This window comes from Myxocyprinus asiaticus, chromosome 1 (assembly GCF_019703515.2).
Source record: "Myxocyprinus asiaticus isolate MX2 ecotype Aquarium Trade chromosome 1, UBuf_Myxa_2, whole genome shotgun sequence".
In the NCBI taxonomy this organism is placed as follows: domain Eukaryota; kingdom Metazoa; phylum Chordata; class Actinopteri; order Cypriniformes; family Catostomidae; genus Myxocyprinus; species Myxocyprinus asiaticus.
In genome coordinates this window covers 21774014-21792318 of record NC_059344.1, presented here as the reverse complement: position 1 = coordinate 21792318, position 18305 = coordinate 21774014, and the positions used below count along the sequence as shown (strand labels likewise).

Here is an 18305-nt window from a genome sequence, read left to right as displayed (position 1 = left end):
TAGTATGGTTGTATGCCATTCCGACCTCAGCCCATGACTTTCATAGACATTCTATGATGGTACACTGGCGAGGAGGGCAGAGGCCGTTTTTAATGGATGTCTAAGGAGGAGATGCTTGAATGTGCTGAATAAACTGCTTTTGTGAAGAAACAGCTCATCACTTAATGAACTGACCGCCTATCTGCTAATCTTAAACATATTTTACACTAAATACAAATCGTTTTTGAATTAACAATATACGGAGTATACTACGATAATTGCTGTTTTATAAGAGAATTCGCGGACAATTTTGCGACAGGAAGGTGTCAGTTTACGGCCCTCCCCATTCATTTGCATGATATCCGCAAACGGTGACATACTTGTCGTAACACGCTAGCTGACCGTTACGCTCTCTCCATATATTCAAAAAGCTGAGGTTGTTGAAGACCTCTAGAATAACATAATTCGTTGCTAAAACCTGACTTAGAAATTAAATGCATTTTATATTTTGTTATTTAAATACTCACGAAATACTAAATAACATACAAACAAACACTAAATAACAAAATTTGTCAGTTGAAGCCCAAACGCATTGATTAAATACAAAAAGTTGCGACAGTTATTGCGATAGTGGGCTTCAACCCAACCGCCTTTTGTAGTTCTTCACGTAACTCTTGACCTGAATGTGCATGCGACACCTCAGTAATAAGACTACATGCGCTGACAGCCGTAAAGATCCGCCCTCCAAAAATGACGGCTTTCAACACCGGAAACCTATTTCAGTCTCTTTCATACAGTTCTTCAAGGAAGTGCACGGGGACAGACAGGTAGGATAATATTGTATGTAGTGAAATACATACAATGACACATTTGCATTTTTGTTATTAACAATAAATACATTTTGTGTCAAGGTGACAATAAAAATAGCAATAATAGTACTATGACCTAGATTTCTTGACAGCCAGGACATGTGCAGAATACATATAACCATATGTGTGATAATTATGGGTTCTTTAATTATATGTCTTTATGATGGATTGTTTTTGTTTTTTTATCATATCTGAAATGCTATCGGCAGTAAGTATTACAAAGAGTTTTAACATAGTTTGAGAGTTTGCAACAAAAAAGTTATTACCTGTCTCACACTATCTCCAACCTCTGTAGCTCCCATAACTGAAGGATTGGAAAGTTTTTCTTTCTCTTTTCTTGTGTTTTCACAGACAGTGAGATACGGTTGGAGCAGTCTCAAGGCCATCCTCTTCAGCAGCCATGCCACGAATCGAAAATGACATCAAACTCGACTTCAAGGACGTGCTGCTCCGTCCCAAAAGAAGCACTCTCAAATCTCGCAGTGAGGTTTGCCACCCTTGCTTTGTCATTTTAGACATTGTTAAAATAATTTGCAATGTAGGCCCATTTTTAATTGAGATTCCAATGCAGTCACTTATGGTGCAAAATCAACATTCTCTTCTGTCTCAGGTGGATCTCATGCGCAGTTTCTCATTCAGAAACTCAAAGGGCAGTTATCGTGGGATTCCCATTGTTGCCGCCAACATGGACACTGTGGGGACTTTTGAAATGGCCTTAGCTTTACATCAGGTGTGACTGGATTCCCCAAACTCCTGTTCTCTTTATATAACTCATATATTACAGCACAGAATTGAAAAATCAGCCCCATGAGGTCATTAAAGGAATTAGAGCTTTTATAAGGGGAGGAAGTATCTGTGTGAAGTGTTGGGGAGTTTTGGCCAGCAGTTAGTTCTGCCTTGGTACTTTGACCTTTGATTTATCAGGGTCTGTAGATAAGTTCACTCCTGACACTCAGTTTTTCTTTAGAATTCTGTCATAATTTAATTATGTAATTCCAAACCCGTATTACTTTTTTTCTTAGGTGGAACAAAAAGGAGATGTTTTAATGATGTTTTGGCACTAAACAATGCAAGTTCTTGCTTGAACACGTGAAGCACTGTGAACAAGCTTCTTACATGAACATGCAACAGATGTTAATTTTTTATTTATTTTTTACTGAAAAATGACCTACATTTTGAGTTGTTTCTCATCAAAACTTATTTTATGGCATTGTATTGTAAAAAAAACCAGACATCACATCTCACTAAAACATCTCCTTTTGTGTTCCTAAGACGAAATAGGGATGAGTGAATTATGCAAGAATTTAAATTTTTGGGTGAACTTTTTCTTTAAAAGGAATGGTTTTAATGAGATTTTGTGTTGTTTTCTTAAAGCCCCGTTCACACCGCCAATGACGCTTGGTGCCGCTAGTCTCTGTACTATGAAGTTGCTGGTGGGCGTTCCTTCTGCTGTCACTCTAACGTTATTGTTGGACTGCACGTCTGGCCATAGTATCTGTTGAAATGCTGATTACAGATTATACTGCTGGTAAAACTAAGATATTCTAATTTGACAAGGAATCAGTTCTATTGCTTCTAAAAATTAACATTCTGCAAGCGAAAGCGTTTTATATAACATGCAGCAGTGCTCATTGCATCATATCATTAACAAGACAAACGCTGCTTCTCTCAATGTAGTTGATTATGAATGTTGCTCGTCATTTGCATAGAGTTAAACTTTTCTCAGCTTTGTCGTGACGCTCGCCACGGCCACATCTTTTTGCCAACCATCACTGTCGCTTGTGTCGCCGGAAGTCGCTCTGCTCTCTATGAAAATTAATGACATCCTTTCGCTTTATCGCTTAGGGTGTGAACGGGGCTTAAAGGTATAGTTCACCCAAAATAAAAATGTTCTCATCATGTACTCGCCCTCATGCCATCCCAAATGAAGATTTTTGGGTAGAATATTTCAGCTCTGTAGGTCCATAAAATGCAAGTGAATGGGTGCCAAATTTATGAAGCTCCAAAAAGCACGTATAGTCATGATAAAAGTAATCCATATGACTTGGATTAATACGAGTGGACTAATTAATGTCTTCTGACACAAAACGCTAGGTGTGTGTAAGAAAAAGATCAATATTTAAAACTTTTTTACTAAAAATATTCACTTCCGGCCAGCTTGAGGTTTGTACGTTGACGAGCGTGCCGTTCAAACAGCCTCTCATGTGGCGTATGCATGAAAGCATCCTCTGCAAAGATATTCATACGTAGATAACTTATTAGCAGCTGTTTCTACGGACTGCAATACTGTTTCCACACAAAAGCAGTTTATGCAGCGGTCCGAGCAAGGAGTTCGGTCTGAGACATCTCCTCCATTCACTTGCATTCAAAATGATTCAAACAGCTCTCCATGTTGACAGTTCCAAGGTGGCTCTGCAGTTGACGTATCCAAACTAGCCGAATTAGGCATCTGTATGATTATCTATGCTCCTCTGGTGCAACACTGCGCTTCAGTATTTTTCAAATTTCACACGTCAGTTCCTGCGTGAACTTGCTAGCGTGCTTATGTTATGAGAGGCTGCGTGACCTCAACCCTCATGAATTTTTAGTAAACAAAAGTTTTCAATATTGATCTATTCCTTACACACTCCTAGCGTTTCACTTCAGAATACATTAATTAATCCACTGGAGTCATATGGATTACATTTATGATATATTTGCTTTTTGGAGATTCAGAATTTTGGCACCCATTCACTTACATTGAATGGACCTACAGAGCTGAAATATACTTCTAAAAATCTATGTATTCTGCAGAAGAGAGAAAGTCATACACATCTGTGATGGCATGAGGGTGAGTAAATGATGAGAGAATTTTCATTTTTGGGTGAACTATCCCTTTAAGTCTGCAGCTGTAGATATTGATTTTTGTAATCATGTGTTTTCTTTTAGTTTAGTCTCTTTACAGCTATCCATAAGCATTATTGTGTGGACGACTGGAAGGAGTTTGCAACAAAGAACCCAGAATGCTTACAAGTGAGCAAAATCTTTGCTAGATTTTAAATCTGCTCTGCTGTGCTTGAGATTGATATTTAAGTGGCCTGACTCAGTCTTACTATCACATTATTTTTCATGCTTTCTTTCTTTCTCTCTCTCTCTCTCTCTCTAGAGTGTTGCAGTCAGCACAGGGACAGGTGACGGAGATTTTGAGAGACTGGGGGCCATTCTGGCTGCTGTACCTCAGATTCAGTACATATGTGTCGATGTTGCCAATGGTTACTCTGAACACTTTGTCCACTTTGTGAAAGACGTGAGGCAGAAGTTCCCCACTCACACTATAATGGTGAGTTACCTGTCAAAAACATTTTATTTACATAATCCCATTAGCAATTATATTGATATTTTGATATCCTCTAGGCTGGCAATGTGGTCACAGGAGAGATGGTAGAAGAACTGATTCTTGCTGGTGCTGACATCATCAAAGTGGGCATTGGTCCAGGTAACATAATCAGTTATTTACTGCCACAGTTTCAGATCGTGTAAAATGTGTATTACTTTATTTTTCACACATAGTAGCTCATGCTAGGTTCTGCATGTTTTTCACCTCTTTGAGTGTGTAGGTTCTGTGTGTACCACTCGTAAGAAGACGGGTGTGGGTTATCCTCAGCTGAGTGCAGTCATTGAGTGTGCTGATGCTGCACATGGCCTGGGTGGACACATTATATCTGTGAGACTCTTTCAGTGTGCTTGTGTTTGCTGAATGAATGAATAATAAATCAGACCCACCATGCTACTTGCATGCTTTGTAGAAAAAAAAAGAATCTTTGATCTTGTCCTTATGTGGGACTCATCCATTTTTGGTCTTTTTGTAGGATGGTGGATGTACCTGCCCAGGTGATGTTTCCAAAGCATTTGGTGAGTCTTAGTAACACTTAGAATTAAACATCATAATTATAAAACATTAAAACAGAAACAATGCCAAGACAACCTAAACTCATGTGAGGGCAAACTAAGCTTGTAAGAGATGTGTACTTAAGAGCAATTTTTATGAGATGCATTGTTACAGGTACATGAGGCTTGAATTTGATTGGGTAATCTGTGTGACTGACAGGTGCGGGGGCGGATTTTGTGATGCTGGGAGGAATGCTTGCAGGTCATTCTGAGTGTGGGGGTGAAATCATAGAGAAGAATGGCAGGAAGTATAAACTGTTCTATGGCATGAGCTCGGACACAGCCATGAAGAAGCATGCAGGAGGCGTAGCAGAGTACAGGTGAGCTCAGCTGAGAGAAGAAATTTTGATGGAGCATGTAGATATATTTTTCTTTTATCCTAATTCAGTCATGACAACTCTCAGAATACATTTAAGGTGCAATAATGGTGACAAATTGTTAGGTTTGGTCCTGGCACACTAGATCTGCTTACACTGCTGCTGCAGAGCAATGACAAAGACTTGCTACTGCTTGAACATACACAAACACACTGTGTTGAGCATGTAAGACATGCTGCTACTGCTACACAATTAGCATCAATAAGCATGTAGGACATGTTGCTGCTGCACAGTTAGGCATGCATACAACCCCCTTATAGCAGATATAGACAAGTGATGCCGGGGAGGAGGAGGGTTTGAGAGTGAAAACTGTCGGAGCCTGCTGCAGTGAAACCTGCTTTCTGCAAACAACTGAGGGAAGTTAATTGGCTAACAGATTACATGCCAAAGGACCTATCAGCTTGCACCATTCAAGCTGATTGGCTTAATTGACTACCATAACTGAATTTAGAATGAATGTTATTTATTCAACATGAATAAATAACAGATAAAGCAGAAGTGGGCAGGCCTGAATATCAGCTTTGTTAGCCAGTTTGATTTAAATTGCAGTGCCCTCTGGGCTGGTTTAAAGGGCGACTATCAGACATTTAACACACTTAATTCTTCTTTTTGTTTGGATTGATATTGTAATTAACCATCATATTTATATTTTAAGGGCGTCGGAGGGTAAGACGGTTGAAGTGCCTTACAAAGGGCCTGTGGAGGTGACAGTAAGAGATGTGCTGGGAGGAGTTCGTTCCACCTGTACATATGTGGGTGCTGGTAAGCTGAAAGAGTTAAGTCGTCGTACCACCTTCATTAGGGTGACCCAACAACTCAACACTGTGTATGGAAATGATAACTAAGGCAGGCCATTTCGGAGGTCTGACTGAGTCCTTATTGGGCCAAATTATGCCAATTATTGCAAAGGTCATAGTCTTCTGTCTGCAGTCTGAAGACAGATGCACACATATGCATGTTCACATGCCTCACCTCACATCCTCATTTAGGGATATAATGTGTATTTTAGGGTTTACACGGATATTACATTTTCAACTGACTTGGAATTTGCAAAGTTTAACCAGGAGTTAACAAGGACACAACAACTTTTTTCTTTTCTAATTATTTACTATATTTTAGGAAAGGCTAAGATTAGAACATTTATTTAATTAATTACCCTTTTTGTTTTGTATGTTTTGTGCAATGTTTGGGTCACAGCCTAACTGAAGTTGTCTTCTGATCATTTGTCTTAAACTTTAGCCCAAACACTATTAGAGCCTTATATTTTATCCAGATACTTCAGGTACTATTTTAGAATTTATTGTTAAGCTGAATGTCTATGCCTGATGTTTTTATACTTGAGTTTTCTAATACTGTTAACCAGTGTCAGAAATTAAGTTGAACATTAACATAATATTTCCCCCAGAATTTGATATTTAGGGGAATTCTTTACCTTTATGAGGGAAACCATTTTCAGTAAAACTAAACTGTGTCTCATCTGTTTGTGTCATATACATACATTTTATCAAATAGTACATACAAATTCTGAAGACTGAAAATGTATTACTTCTTACTCTAAGAATTAAATCAGCAACAACTCATATTTATGCCTTAATACAGTATGTACAACTAGGAGCATAATAGAATATTAAGAACTATGAGGAGCCGTGTAGGCCATACTTGTTGAAAAGCCTCTTACAAACACTACTGAAATTTAAATACTTATATAAACATGAGTGAAATTCATTCAAATGCATTATTGAAAATCTTACAAACAAGTGAAATTACCACATTGATATAAATATTAGTGAAATTCATTCATATGCAGTATTGAAAAGCTTCTTCCATACATTAATGAAATTCATTCATATATGTAAATTATTGAAATGTTTCTTATATACACTTGTGAAATTAAGATATTCACAAAACTGATTCTGTTGACTTACATTACCTAAACTAAATTTACACATTTGTAGCTGAAAGTGTCTTTCAATCATTACTTCAACTCTTCTCATATACACTTATGAAATTATTGTCTCTCAATCAAATCACTTGTGGTGCAGGGGGTCAGGAATTAGCTGATCAGCAGGTCCCTGTTAGCCCCTGCTGGGCTACCCTAACACCCTAGCAACACACTAGCAACCGCATAGCAACCTCCAAGCATCACCTGAGCGACCACCCAGAACACCCTAGCAACTGCCAAGCAACCACCTAGCAACCAGTTAGAAATAAATAAAATAAAATAATCATGTGACCGATCTTTCATCAATGGCAACAGATATAGTAGCCCTTCAAAAACAATCTGTCACTGGAAAAAGGTATACAATAATGTAAAGAAATAATTGTGATTCATATTTTTCTTGGAACAAAAAAATAATTTAATTATAAAACACAGCTTTGAATAGCTGTTAATGGAGAAACATACGTTTTTCTTTCTCAGGGTGTAGTTCCTGCATCAACCAGCAGGGGCTAACAGGAACGTGCTAACCATCTATTTCCTGACCCACTACACCACACACAATGAATTCAACAGGAAGTCAGGACACATCTTCTGGGTGGTCGCTAGGGAGTCGCAAGGTGTTTGCTAGGGTGTTCTGGGTGGTCGCTAGGGCGTTGCTAGTTGGTTGCTAGGGTGTTTTGGGTGGTTGCCATGCAGGGCTGCATTAAGGTGGTCCTGGGCCCCTGTCAGTCATCGGAGAGGGGGGGGGGGGGGGCGGAACATTTTCACTTGAGCAGTTGCGCACCCTCTCTGTGTTTACATCAGTGTCTCCCACAGAACGTGTTTACATGCGCGCCCTACCGAGAATACAGCAACTGGGGCTTAAGCCCCGGTAAGCCCGTGCATTAATACGGCCATGTTGCCACTGCATTACCAGGTAGTTGCTTGGGTATTTTGAGTGTTCGTTAGGGCATTGCTAGGTGCATTTTTAGGTGGTTGCTAGGGTGTTCATGATGGTCACTAGGGCATTGCTAGGGTGTTCTGGGTGGTAGCTAGAGTGCTGCTGTGTTGTTGCTAGGGTGTTCTGTGTGGTTGTTAGGACATTGCAAGGGTTATCTGGGTGATCGCTAATGTGTTGCTAGGCAGTTGCTACGGTGTTCTGGGTGGTCGCTAAGTTGATGCTTGGAGGTTGCTATGCAGTTGCTAGGGTGTTCTGGGTGGTCGCTAGGGCATTGCTAGTTGGTTACTAGGGTATTCTGTGGTTGCAATGCAGTTACTAGGGTGTTCTGGGTTGTCGCTAAGGTGTTGCTATGCGATTGCTAGGGTGTTCTGGGTGGTTGCTAGGGTGTTCTGTGTGGTTATTAGGGCATGGCTAGGCTGTTGCTAGGGTTTCCTTGGTGATAGCTAGTGCGTTGCTAGGGTGTTCTGAGTGGTTGCTAAGTTGATGCTTGGAGTTTGCTGTGTGGTTGCTAGGGTGTTCTGGGTGGTCGCTAGGGCATTGCTAGTTGGTTGCTAGTGTTCTGGGTGGTCATTAAGGCATTGCTAGTTGGTTACTAGGGTGTTCTGGGTGTCGATAGGGTGTTGCTTGGTGGTTGTTAGGGTAGCCCAGCAGGGGCTAACAGGGACCTGCTGATCAGCTAATTCCTGACCCCCTGCACCACACACACCAAATTCAACAGGAAGTGGGAACACGGCTTCCTTTTCCAGTGAATTAAGCTCTCATTCACTACTGAAATCGTCTCTCATCAACCTGTGAAACTGGCTCTTACTGAACTTATTGAGAGGATATGAGACAATATCATCTCAACATCTTTTTAGATCAGTATGAGCACTATAGTAGTTAATGCAAGACATTTTCATCTGTCGGTTTGAAAGAGATTTCAGAAGTGATTGAGAGACAGTTTTATAAGTGTATATGAGAAGAGTTGAAGTAATGACTGAAAGACATTTCAGCTAGAAATGTGTACATTTAGTTTAGGTAATGTAAGTCAACAGAATCAGTTTGTTTAACTATTGTTTATAAGAATCTTTTCAATACTGCATATGAATGAATTTCACTCATGTTTATATCAATACCTTAATTTCACTAGTGTTTGTCAGAGGCTTTTCAACAATTATTGCCTACACGACTCCTCATAAAGAACTATATCAAATTTTAGAAATAAACAGAAGAATTCATTACGAGGGCATTTTTTGCCTTTTATGTTTTGAATTTCAGGAGCATTTTTTGTCATTTTCAGTAGCATTTTTGCCCCAAGACACCCTTAATTTCTGACCCTGCTGTTAACTATTTCCATTCTATTCCCTCTCATTGGACCAACTCAGAACATTTAAAGGATTATTACAGAGTTATCAGTCTATTATACTATGAGCTATAGACTTTTGTTATATATTACCATTCTATTCTATAGCATATATGTGTTGACCAAAGCCATAGTATTTTTATACTTTCACATACAATGCCATCTGAAAAATGCTAGTAATACTGCATATCGTATGTGATAGATGTATGTAACAAATACAGGTTACACAAACCTTTGAAGTCTTCATCCATTCCTGTCATAGTATTAGTATCATTTTATGCATTTTGGCCCAGTTTTATCATTAACACAGCTTAATTAACCTTAATAATTAAATATTTAAATCTTTATAGTTTTTTTTTTTTTTACAAACGTCATACAGTATTTTAGCCATTCTATTGCAGTTACTGTTCTCGTTGATTAAAGTGTCTCTGATTGTGATTAAAGTTGTAGCTGGTGCAAATAATAATGAAATGTGAAAGAAAGTCAGATGTTGGCTGATTAATGGACAGTTGAATTTGATCCATGTTGATTTGTATCTTTTATATTGTTGTTAAATCTGATGTTGTTCCAAATATGTCATTTGGAATAATTTCACTTCAAATATTTTTGGTTTTCATCAAGTGTTATAGTTTTCCTGTGTTGTTGTGAAATAAATCACTCACATAAACATTGTAGTTTTCTTTATCTTGGGTACACAAAATTTAAAATTGAAGCACATTAGAAAGAAAATAGAAAACATGGACAAAAGTATGTGGACAGTGCACAAAGCCCAGACCTGAAAATACCTTTGGGATAAATTGGACATCAGTGGATCAACATCAGTGCCAGACCTAACTGAAGGTCTTGTGTCTGAATGGCAGCAACCTGACGATTAGGCTTTATAAATGTGGCAACAAACACACACCCGTACAAATGTACAATAATTGTGTGAACTTCATTATATCTTTTTGCAGTTTATTTTTAACGTTGTGCTATTTAGTTAATATATTAGCCTATGTTTTAATAATAATTGTTACGCAACAGACTTAGGGTTCAGATTTTGATTCATGCTTGGCCAGTGTTTTATTTACAACAACAGGTCAAGCACAAATTTAATGAAATTAAATGAAGAAAATTCTAAATGACAGAAAAATAAACTGTGATACATAAGCAGTACTTCACAAGGAACTATAGTTAAAGGGATAGTTCACCCTCCCAAAAATTCTCACCATTTTCTCACCCTCATTTCATCTCAGATGTGTATGACTTTCTCCTGCAGAAAACAAATGAAGATTTTTGAAGAATTTTTTCAGCTCTGTTGGTCCATACAATGCAAGTGAATAGGTGTCAAAATGTTTAAGCTCCAAAAAGGACATAAAGGCAGCATAAAAGTAATCATATCACTCCAGTGGTTAAATCCATATTTTCAGAAGTGATATTATAGGTGTGGTTGAGAAACAGATCAATAATTTAAGTCCTTTTTTACTATAAATCTCCACTTTCACATTCTTCTTTTGTTTTTTGGCGATTTGCATTCTTCATGCATATCACCAGCTACTGGTCAGGGCTTGTCAAAGGTGGAGATTTATAGTAAAATAAAATAATACAAAATAAATAAAAAAAGGACTTAATTATTGATCTGTTTCTCACCTATATCACTTCTGAATACATGGATTAAACCACTGGAGTCCTATAGATTACTTTTATGCTGCCTTTATGTGCTTTTTGGAGCTTCAAAGTTTTGGTCATCATTCACTTGCATTGTATGGACCTACAGAGCTGAAATATTCTTCTAAAAATATTAATTTGAGACCAGCAAAAGAAGGAAAGTCATACACATCTGAAATGGCATGAGGGTGAGTGAAAGAATTTTCTTTTTGGGGTGAACTATCCCTATAAGTAGCCAAATGTAGGTTAATAATTAATGTGAATGCTGAATTTTCATTTAACACACATTTAAGACTGTATACATTATTCTCCTCTGTCAGTGTTGCTTATCCGCCCAGTGCACATTTGCTCAGTTGCCTTGGCTCAATTTACATTTTATTACCACTGACCCTCAGGTGAGTTCAACAAATGTTGTGTATATTTCACTAACACAATATAAATATGCACATACTCAATTTATTTAGGTAAGTGCAATGCCTTATGTTATCAGGTTAACTACCACTATACAAAGTAAACTTAACAAAAATGTAAGTGTCCATACTTATTCCTACACTTTCTGTAAGAGGCTACAGTTAATGCTGTCTGAATTGATGACAATCCCTCCATCGCCTTAAGGTGTAACTCTGGTCTTGTTTTATTGTCCATTTTGCGATACTTCATGCTTTGCAATAGGCCTACTGCACTAAAACAAGCCACTTGTGTTGGGACTGTCTGTCTGAGGAACCTGTGAGAATCTGTGTATCTTCCATTCATTTCATATCCGTTTTGAAAAAAAAAAAAAAAAAAAATGGATAACGAAAAAAATGGATGTATTTTCTTTTTTAATTTGTCTGCAAAAGTAAAAAAAACAAACAAATTTATTCATTTATAACAAGCAAAATTCTAGCTCTTTTCTGTTTTTTGTTTCCCACTCTCCCTTCTCAAAACTAAAATTGAAAAGATGAAAATCAAAAAAATAAATAAAATAAAATAAAACAACAACTCTTATTTAAAATGTACAAAACTCATCAACACTTATAAAAGTCACCAGCAGGGGGAATAAAGATAAGAGACGTAACATATTTTACGAGGGGTAAAGGATGTGACTATTCAGATGATAAATAACAGGCTAATACGATATGCACACAGTCTGCCAAGGTGCAAATATACATGCAGAAATGCTAGTCCATGAGTGATCGTTGGTATTACAAACACAATGGGAGCAGTGAGTGACCGCTCCTTTTCACAATCTGTGCAATTTAGCAGACTAAGCCATTAAATTAGGGATATCAGCCAATCCGATACCCGGATCGGTATCAGGTCCGATACTGATGTTTTTACCCGGATCGGGTATCGGTCCGATGAGCCCGATCCAAATCTGATACCGCATGTTGGTCATTGACGTTACAGTCAAGCTCATATAATGACATAAATAACTTTAATATCACCATTAAAGTAGTCCATATATCTAGTGCATTTTATTCAGACTCTTACAGTCATCCAAAAGCTTTGTGAATTGCAAAAGGCTGTGTTTAATAATAAATATACAGTCAGCATGCACAGATAAGTAGTCTCTGGCACCACGCTTTACTGAACGAGCGCCGCTCTGCCAACACACACACACAGAACACATAAACTTCATCTCAGATGTAGATGGCCAGTAGTTCTGTCTGCCAATAACATGCATTGAGAACGGCACCGGACAAGCATTTTACCAAATGCTCACATCTAAGATGGTGCCGCGGATGGCCGCCTTGGTATGGAGCTTGCCGGCTTGGCCATACTTGGCTATAAAGCTCATTCTGATTCTGATTCTGAAATGTTGAATGAGAAGCGTATTACACTACTGTGAATTAGCCTACAAACAAACACTAAAACACAGACTTTCTGGAGCGCTCAGCGCCAGACTTTCAAAATAAAAGCCATAAGAAATTACAACTGAAATGAATTACCAGTGTATAGTAAAATTATTATTATTATTTGTGGAGGTGAGGGCGTGGTCGAGCACCCGTCTGGGGAGAGAGAAAGCAGTAAGGACATCCACCTGAGATGAGTTGTTACTAATTACTGTTTCTATGTGCACAGTGAGCTATGTGGGGGAGATTAAAGACATCCCAGTCCACCGAAAGGGGAAGAGTTGGCCGTGAGTCCAGCCTATCGCAGCACTCTCAGGACAGCCCTCAGGTGTTGCATATGCCGCCGCCAATCATTACTATAAATAATGATATGCGGTGGCATATGAAGTGTGCGGTTTGAGGATCTTGTCCATAAGGTGCTGAAACGTGGTCGGGGCTCCGAACAAACCAGACGGAAGCATCACAAATTGGTGTAATCCGAACTGTGTGGAAAAAGCCATCTTTTCTCGGGATATTGGAGTCAAAGGGATCTGCCAATAACCCTTTGTTAAGTCCAGCGTTGAGTAAAATTGAGCCGCACCCAACCGATCGAGCAACTCGTCAATTCGTGGCATTGAATAAGCGTCAAATTTGGACACCGCGTTCACTTTCCGGTAGTCAACACAGAACCGAACCGAGCCGTCGTTCTTCGGTACCAGAACTACCGGGCTGGCCCAATCGCTGTGCGACTCTTGTATTAGGCCCATTTCAAGCATTGCCTCTAATTCTTCCTGAACAATCTTTTTATTGTGTTCAGGAAGACAATAGGGGTGGCTACGAATGACCACCCCTGGGATGGTCTTGATATGGTGCTCTATGAGGTTTGTGCGACCGGGTAGGGGTGAAAACACGTCCGCGAATTCTGCTTGCAACCTGGCAATGTCTGTAAGCTGCAACAGTGAGAGGTGGTCTCCACAAGGGACCGGGGTGAATGAACTTGATTTGGGATATACATCCGGCTCCGCCCTCTCTGGAACTACCGTCGCCAAGGCTACAGGCACCGCCTCCCTCCATGGTTTGAGGAGGTTGTGGTGGTAGGTTTGATGTGCCCCTCTCCTATCCGTTCGCCTAACCTCATAATCGAGATCTCCAACATGTCGTGTGACCTCAAAGGGTCCTTGCCACTTGGCGAGTAATTTGGAGCTCGAGGTGGGCAGCAATACAAGCACTTTATCTCCCTGTGTGAATTCCCGTAGTCGAATGCCCCCGTCATACAGTCGGCGTTGACGCTCTTGTGCTTGGAGCAAATTCTCCTGTGTTACCTGCCCCAAAGTGTGGAGTTTTGCTCTAAGGTCAAAAACATATTGAATTTGGTTTTTGCTATTCAAAGTTCCTTCCTCCCAAGCTTCCTGTATGATGTCAAGCATGCCGCGCGGCCAGCGCCCATACAGTAGCTCAAATGGGGAAAACCCGGTGGAGGCTTGCGGGACCTCTCGTACTGCAAACAGCAGGGGTTCGAGCCACTTATCCCAATTCTTAGCATCTTCGTATATGAACTTACGATTCATGTTTTTTAGGGTCTTATTAAATCGTTCGACCAACCCGTCGGTTTGTGGGTAATAAATGCTGGTGCGAATCGATTTAATGCCTAATAATTCGTATAGTTTGCGAAGTGTACGTGACATGAATGTTGTGCCTTGATCAGTGAGGATTTCCTTTGGAATCCCCACTCGGGAGTTAATTTTGAAGAGTGCCTCAGCAACACTACGTGCTGAGATGTTGAGCAGGGGCACTGCTTCCAGAGATTGCATTGCATTATCCATCAGAACTAATACAAAGCGATGGCCGCATGCAGTCCGCTCTAATGGCCCGAGGAGGTCCATGCCAATTCTCTCGATGGGGACCTCGATCAATGGCAGAGGGCACAATGGCGCTTTTGTGGCGGCCGGTGGATTCACCAACTGACATTTGGCATGTCCCCGTGAATGCCCGGCCAAAAGAAAAGGGCCATTATCTGGTTCAAAGTCTTTTCGTGACCTAAGTGGCCAGCCATTGGGTTATAGTGAGCCCCCTGGAAGAGTGTTTCCCGACAGGTCTTTGGTACTAACAGCTAAGTTGTATTCTCTTTGGTTTGAGTGTCCTGCGTCACTTAATACAACCGCTCCTTAATAATAGAAAAGTACGTGTATGTGAGCACAACATTAGGCTGGAGCTGTTGACCATCAGTTACTTTCACTTGGTCAAAGGCATGCTTGAGGTATTCATCACGTGACTGCTCCAGAGGGAAATCCCCTTCAGGGAAGCCCCTGAGAATGGGAATTTCCTCGTCTACGTCATCCTGATGCAGAGCCGACGTTGACAGCCCTGGCACCGCCTCTCCAGCCATGGCGTCACACGTCACACACCGTAACACTACTTTGCAGGACCCATCCACACACATTACCCCCAATAGATTTTTAAAGCCAGGCCAACTGGTTCCCAACATTTATGGATGGTGAGGTGGGAATTAGCCGCAACCTCGACTGTATGCCTATTTCCCCTGAATCGTATCTCAATGGTAACCACTGGATACTTGTGAATATCACCATGCACACACCTCATCCTCACCCATTTATTCTTATCCAATGCCCCGCCTTGCACCAAGTGTTGGTGGATCGAGGTTTGAGAACATCCTGTATCCACCAAAGCTTGATGTGTATCCCCTTTTACTCTTACCAGTATCCGATATGCCCCTGCCCGATCGGGGGCAGCCTGTGGAGCATCGGGGATCCAGACCAGTGTCCCCACCTCCATCATTGGACACCGCTCCTGGCTGTGTCCGGTTTCCCCGCAGCTCCAGTAGACCGGCCCAGGTCTTCCTTCTGTACACGTGGGGGCACAACCTGGGAGGGATAGCGGAGGGAGATGGGGGAGTAGGAGGGACAGACTAGGGGAAGGGTCCTCTGGACCGGGGGTGGGGTTTGGGCGGGGCTACTCCCCACCTCCGAGGAGTCGGGACTGGGCGGGGCTGAGGGGGATGGGAGGGGGGGGGAACATGAGACACAGGGGGTGGAGAGAGAGAAGACACTGCTTCGCCGCCTCCTGGAAACGCCGCCATGTAGTCCTCTGCCAACTAGACAGAGTTTTTGCTGCGCAAAAGCGAACGGGCGGCCGTGCTTCCCGAAGCTCAGAGACCGGAAAAGCTGCCGACTCTGCTCCGGGGTCTGACCGACCCGTTGCTGGATGGCCTTCTTTAGGTGGCTGTAATCTATGAGGCTGGCGGCGGGAAGTTGCTGTGCTGATAGCTGTGCCTCCCCGGATGAGGGCCACCGGTGGAGTAGGCTCCGGGGAGGTCGCAGCGCCAGCCCCCTCCCTGGCGATCAGGCTCCGGTTGTGCCTGGAGCAGGAGTTGGAAGCATTGTTTCTGCTCCAGGCATACCTCCATGAGGGCTTGGTGTTGTGTTTGCTGGATGCTAGTGAGGGTCTTGAAGACTTTGCCCAACGATGAGGTCTCCATAATGGCATTCTCCTCCAAAGCCGGGTTCTTGGCACCATCTAGGTTTGTGGGCAATGGAGGAGTCAGGGGACAGCGAAGCAGGTTCAAGGTCAGTCTGTTAATTTTGAGCTTCACACAATCGACAGTAACCGTTGGAATAAAAATCAGTAATAAGCAAAGGAAAGCACTATTGGCTGTTTGTGCTTGTAGATCACTCTCTCCTCGCTCTGACACTCTGGCGAGCCTTTTCAGGTTTCCCTCCACCATCACTATAATGAGAGACAGGTGTTAGAGATAATTACAACACAGGTGTCGAGCCTTACCGCTCTCCCTCTCCCGCAGACCGACACATGACCATGGCCCCCATGCCACATATATAGAGTTGTGCTCAAAAGTTTGCATACCCTGGCAGAAATTGTGAAATTTTTGGGATTGATTTTGAAATTTGTTTTAAAAATTGTCTTTTATTTAAGGATAGTGATCATATGAAGCCATTTATTATCACACAGTTGTTTGGCTCCTTTTTAAATCATAATGATAACAGAAATCACCCAAATGGTCCTGATCAAAAGTTTACATGCTCGATTGTTTGGCCTTGTTAAATGGCAATTAAAATTAAATTTCCCACACCTGTGGCTTTTAAAATTGCAATTAGTGTCTGTGTATAAATAGTCAATGAGTTTGTTAGCTCTCACATGGATGCACTAAGCTTTTGAAGAACTGTCAAAAGACCTGCGTAACAAGATAATGGAACTTTATAAAGATATAAAAAGATATCCAAAGCCTTGAAAGTGCCAGTCAGTACTGTTCAATCACTTATTAAGAAGGGGAAAATTCGGGGATCTCTTGATACCAAGCCAAGGTCGGGTAGACCAAGAAAGATTTCAGCCACAACTGCCAGAAGAATTGTTCGGGATACAAAGAAAAACCCACAGGTAACCTCAGGAGAAATGCAGGCTGCTCTGGAAAAAGACAGTGTGGTTGTTTCAAGGAGCACAATACGACGATACTTGAACAAAAATGAGCTGCATGGTCGAGTTGCCAGAAAGAAGCCTTTACTGCGCCAATGCCACAAAAAAGCCAGGTTACAATATGCTCAACAACACCTTGACATGCCTCACAGCTTCTGGCACACTGTAATTTGAAGTGACGAGACCAAAATAGAGCTTTATGGTCACAACCTTTCTATGTTTGGAGAGGGGTCAACAAGGCCTATAGTGAAAAGAATACCATCCCCACTGTGAAGCATGGTGGTGGCTCACTGATGTTTTGGGGGGGTGTGTGAGCTCTAAAGGCACAGGGAATCTTGTGAAAATTGATGGCAAGATGAATAGAGCATGTTATCAGAAAATACTGGCAGACAATTTGCATTCTTCTGCATGACAGCTGCGCATGGGACGCTCTTGGACATTCCAGCACGACAATGACCCTAAACACAAGGCCAAGTTGTCCCTCCAGTGGTTACAGCAGAAAAAGATGAAGGTTCTGGAGTGGCCATCACAGTCTCCTGACCTTAATATCATCGAGCCACTCTGGGGAGATCTCAAACGTACGGTTCATGCAAGACAACCAAAGACTTTGCATGACCTGGAGGCATTTTGCCAAGACAAATGGGCAGCTATACCACCTGCAAGAATTTGGGGCCTCATAGACAACTATTACAAAAGACTGCCCGCTGTCATTGATGCTAAAGGGGGCAATACACAGTATTAAGAGCTAAGGGTATGCAGACTTATGAACAGGGGTCATTTCATTTTTCTTTGTTGCCATGTTTTTTTATTTTTATGATTATGCCATTCTGTTATAACCTACAGCTGAATATGAATCCCATAAGAAATAAAATAAATGTGTTTTGCCTGCTCACTCATGTTTTCTTTAAAAATGGTACATATATTACAATTCTCCAAAGGATATGCAAAATTTTGAGCACAACTGTATATACAGTATATATATATATATATATATATATATACACACACACACACACACACACACA

General features: G+C 41.0%; 1 protein-coding gene across 2 annotated transcripts; it reads left to right on the top strand.

The window, feature by feature from the left end:
- The first annotated feature begins 246 nt into the window (after positions 1–246).
- LOC127430659 (GMP reductase 2-like) lies at positions 247–10040 on the top strand. 2 transcript variants are annotated; one of them, XM_051680711.1, is made up of 10 exons: positions 247–806; positions 1204–1335; positions 1459–1578; positions 3777–3860; positions 3994–4167; positions 4242–4323; positions 4445–4551; positions 4697–4739; positions 4936–5095; positions 5808–10040. In XM_051680711.1, exons 2-10 carry the CDS (start codon positions 1249–1251, stop codon positions 5995–5997), a joined length of 1047 nt encoding a protein of 348 aa, XP_051536671.1. In that variant the 5' UTR covers positions 247–806; positions 1204–1248; the 3' UTR covers positions 5998–10040. The 2 variants fall into 2 exon arrangements, with proteins under 2 accessions (XP_051536671.1, XP_051536593.1); XM_051680633.1 differs by having other exon boundaries at positions 248–806; positions 1200–1335.
- The last annotated feature ends 8265 nt before the right edge of the window (positions 10041–18305 follow it).

What these genes read in the sequence shown, in the direction of transcription:
- LOC127430659 (XM_051680711.1), top strand. Translation starts at nt 1,249, where the DNA reads ATGCCACGAATCGAAAATGACATCAAACTCGACTTCAAGGACGTGCTG. An exon ending in CTCTCAAATCTCGCAGTGAG is followed by an intron (nt 1,336 to 1,458) that starts GTTTGCCACCCT and finishes CTTCTGTCTCAG; the next exon opens with GTGGATCTCATGCGCAGTTT. An exon ending in AGAACCCAGAATGCTTACAA is followed by an intron (nt 3,861 to 3,993) that starts GTGAGCAAAATC and finishes CTCTCTCTCTAG; the next exon opens with AGTGTTGCAGTCAGCACAGG.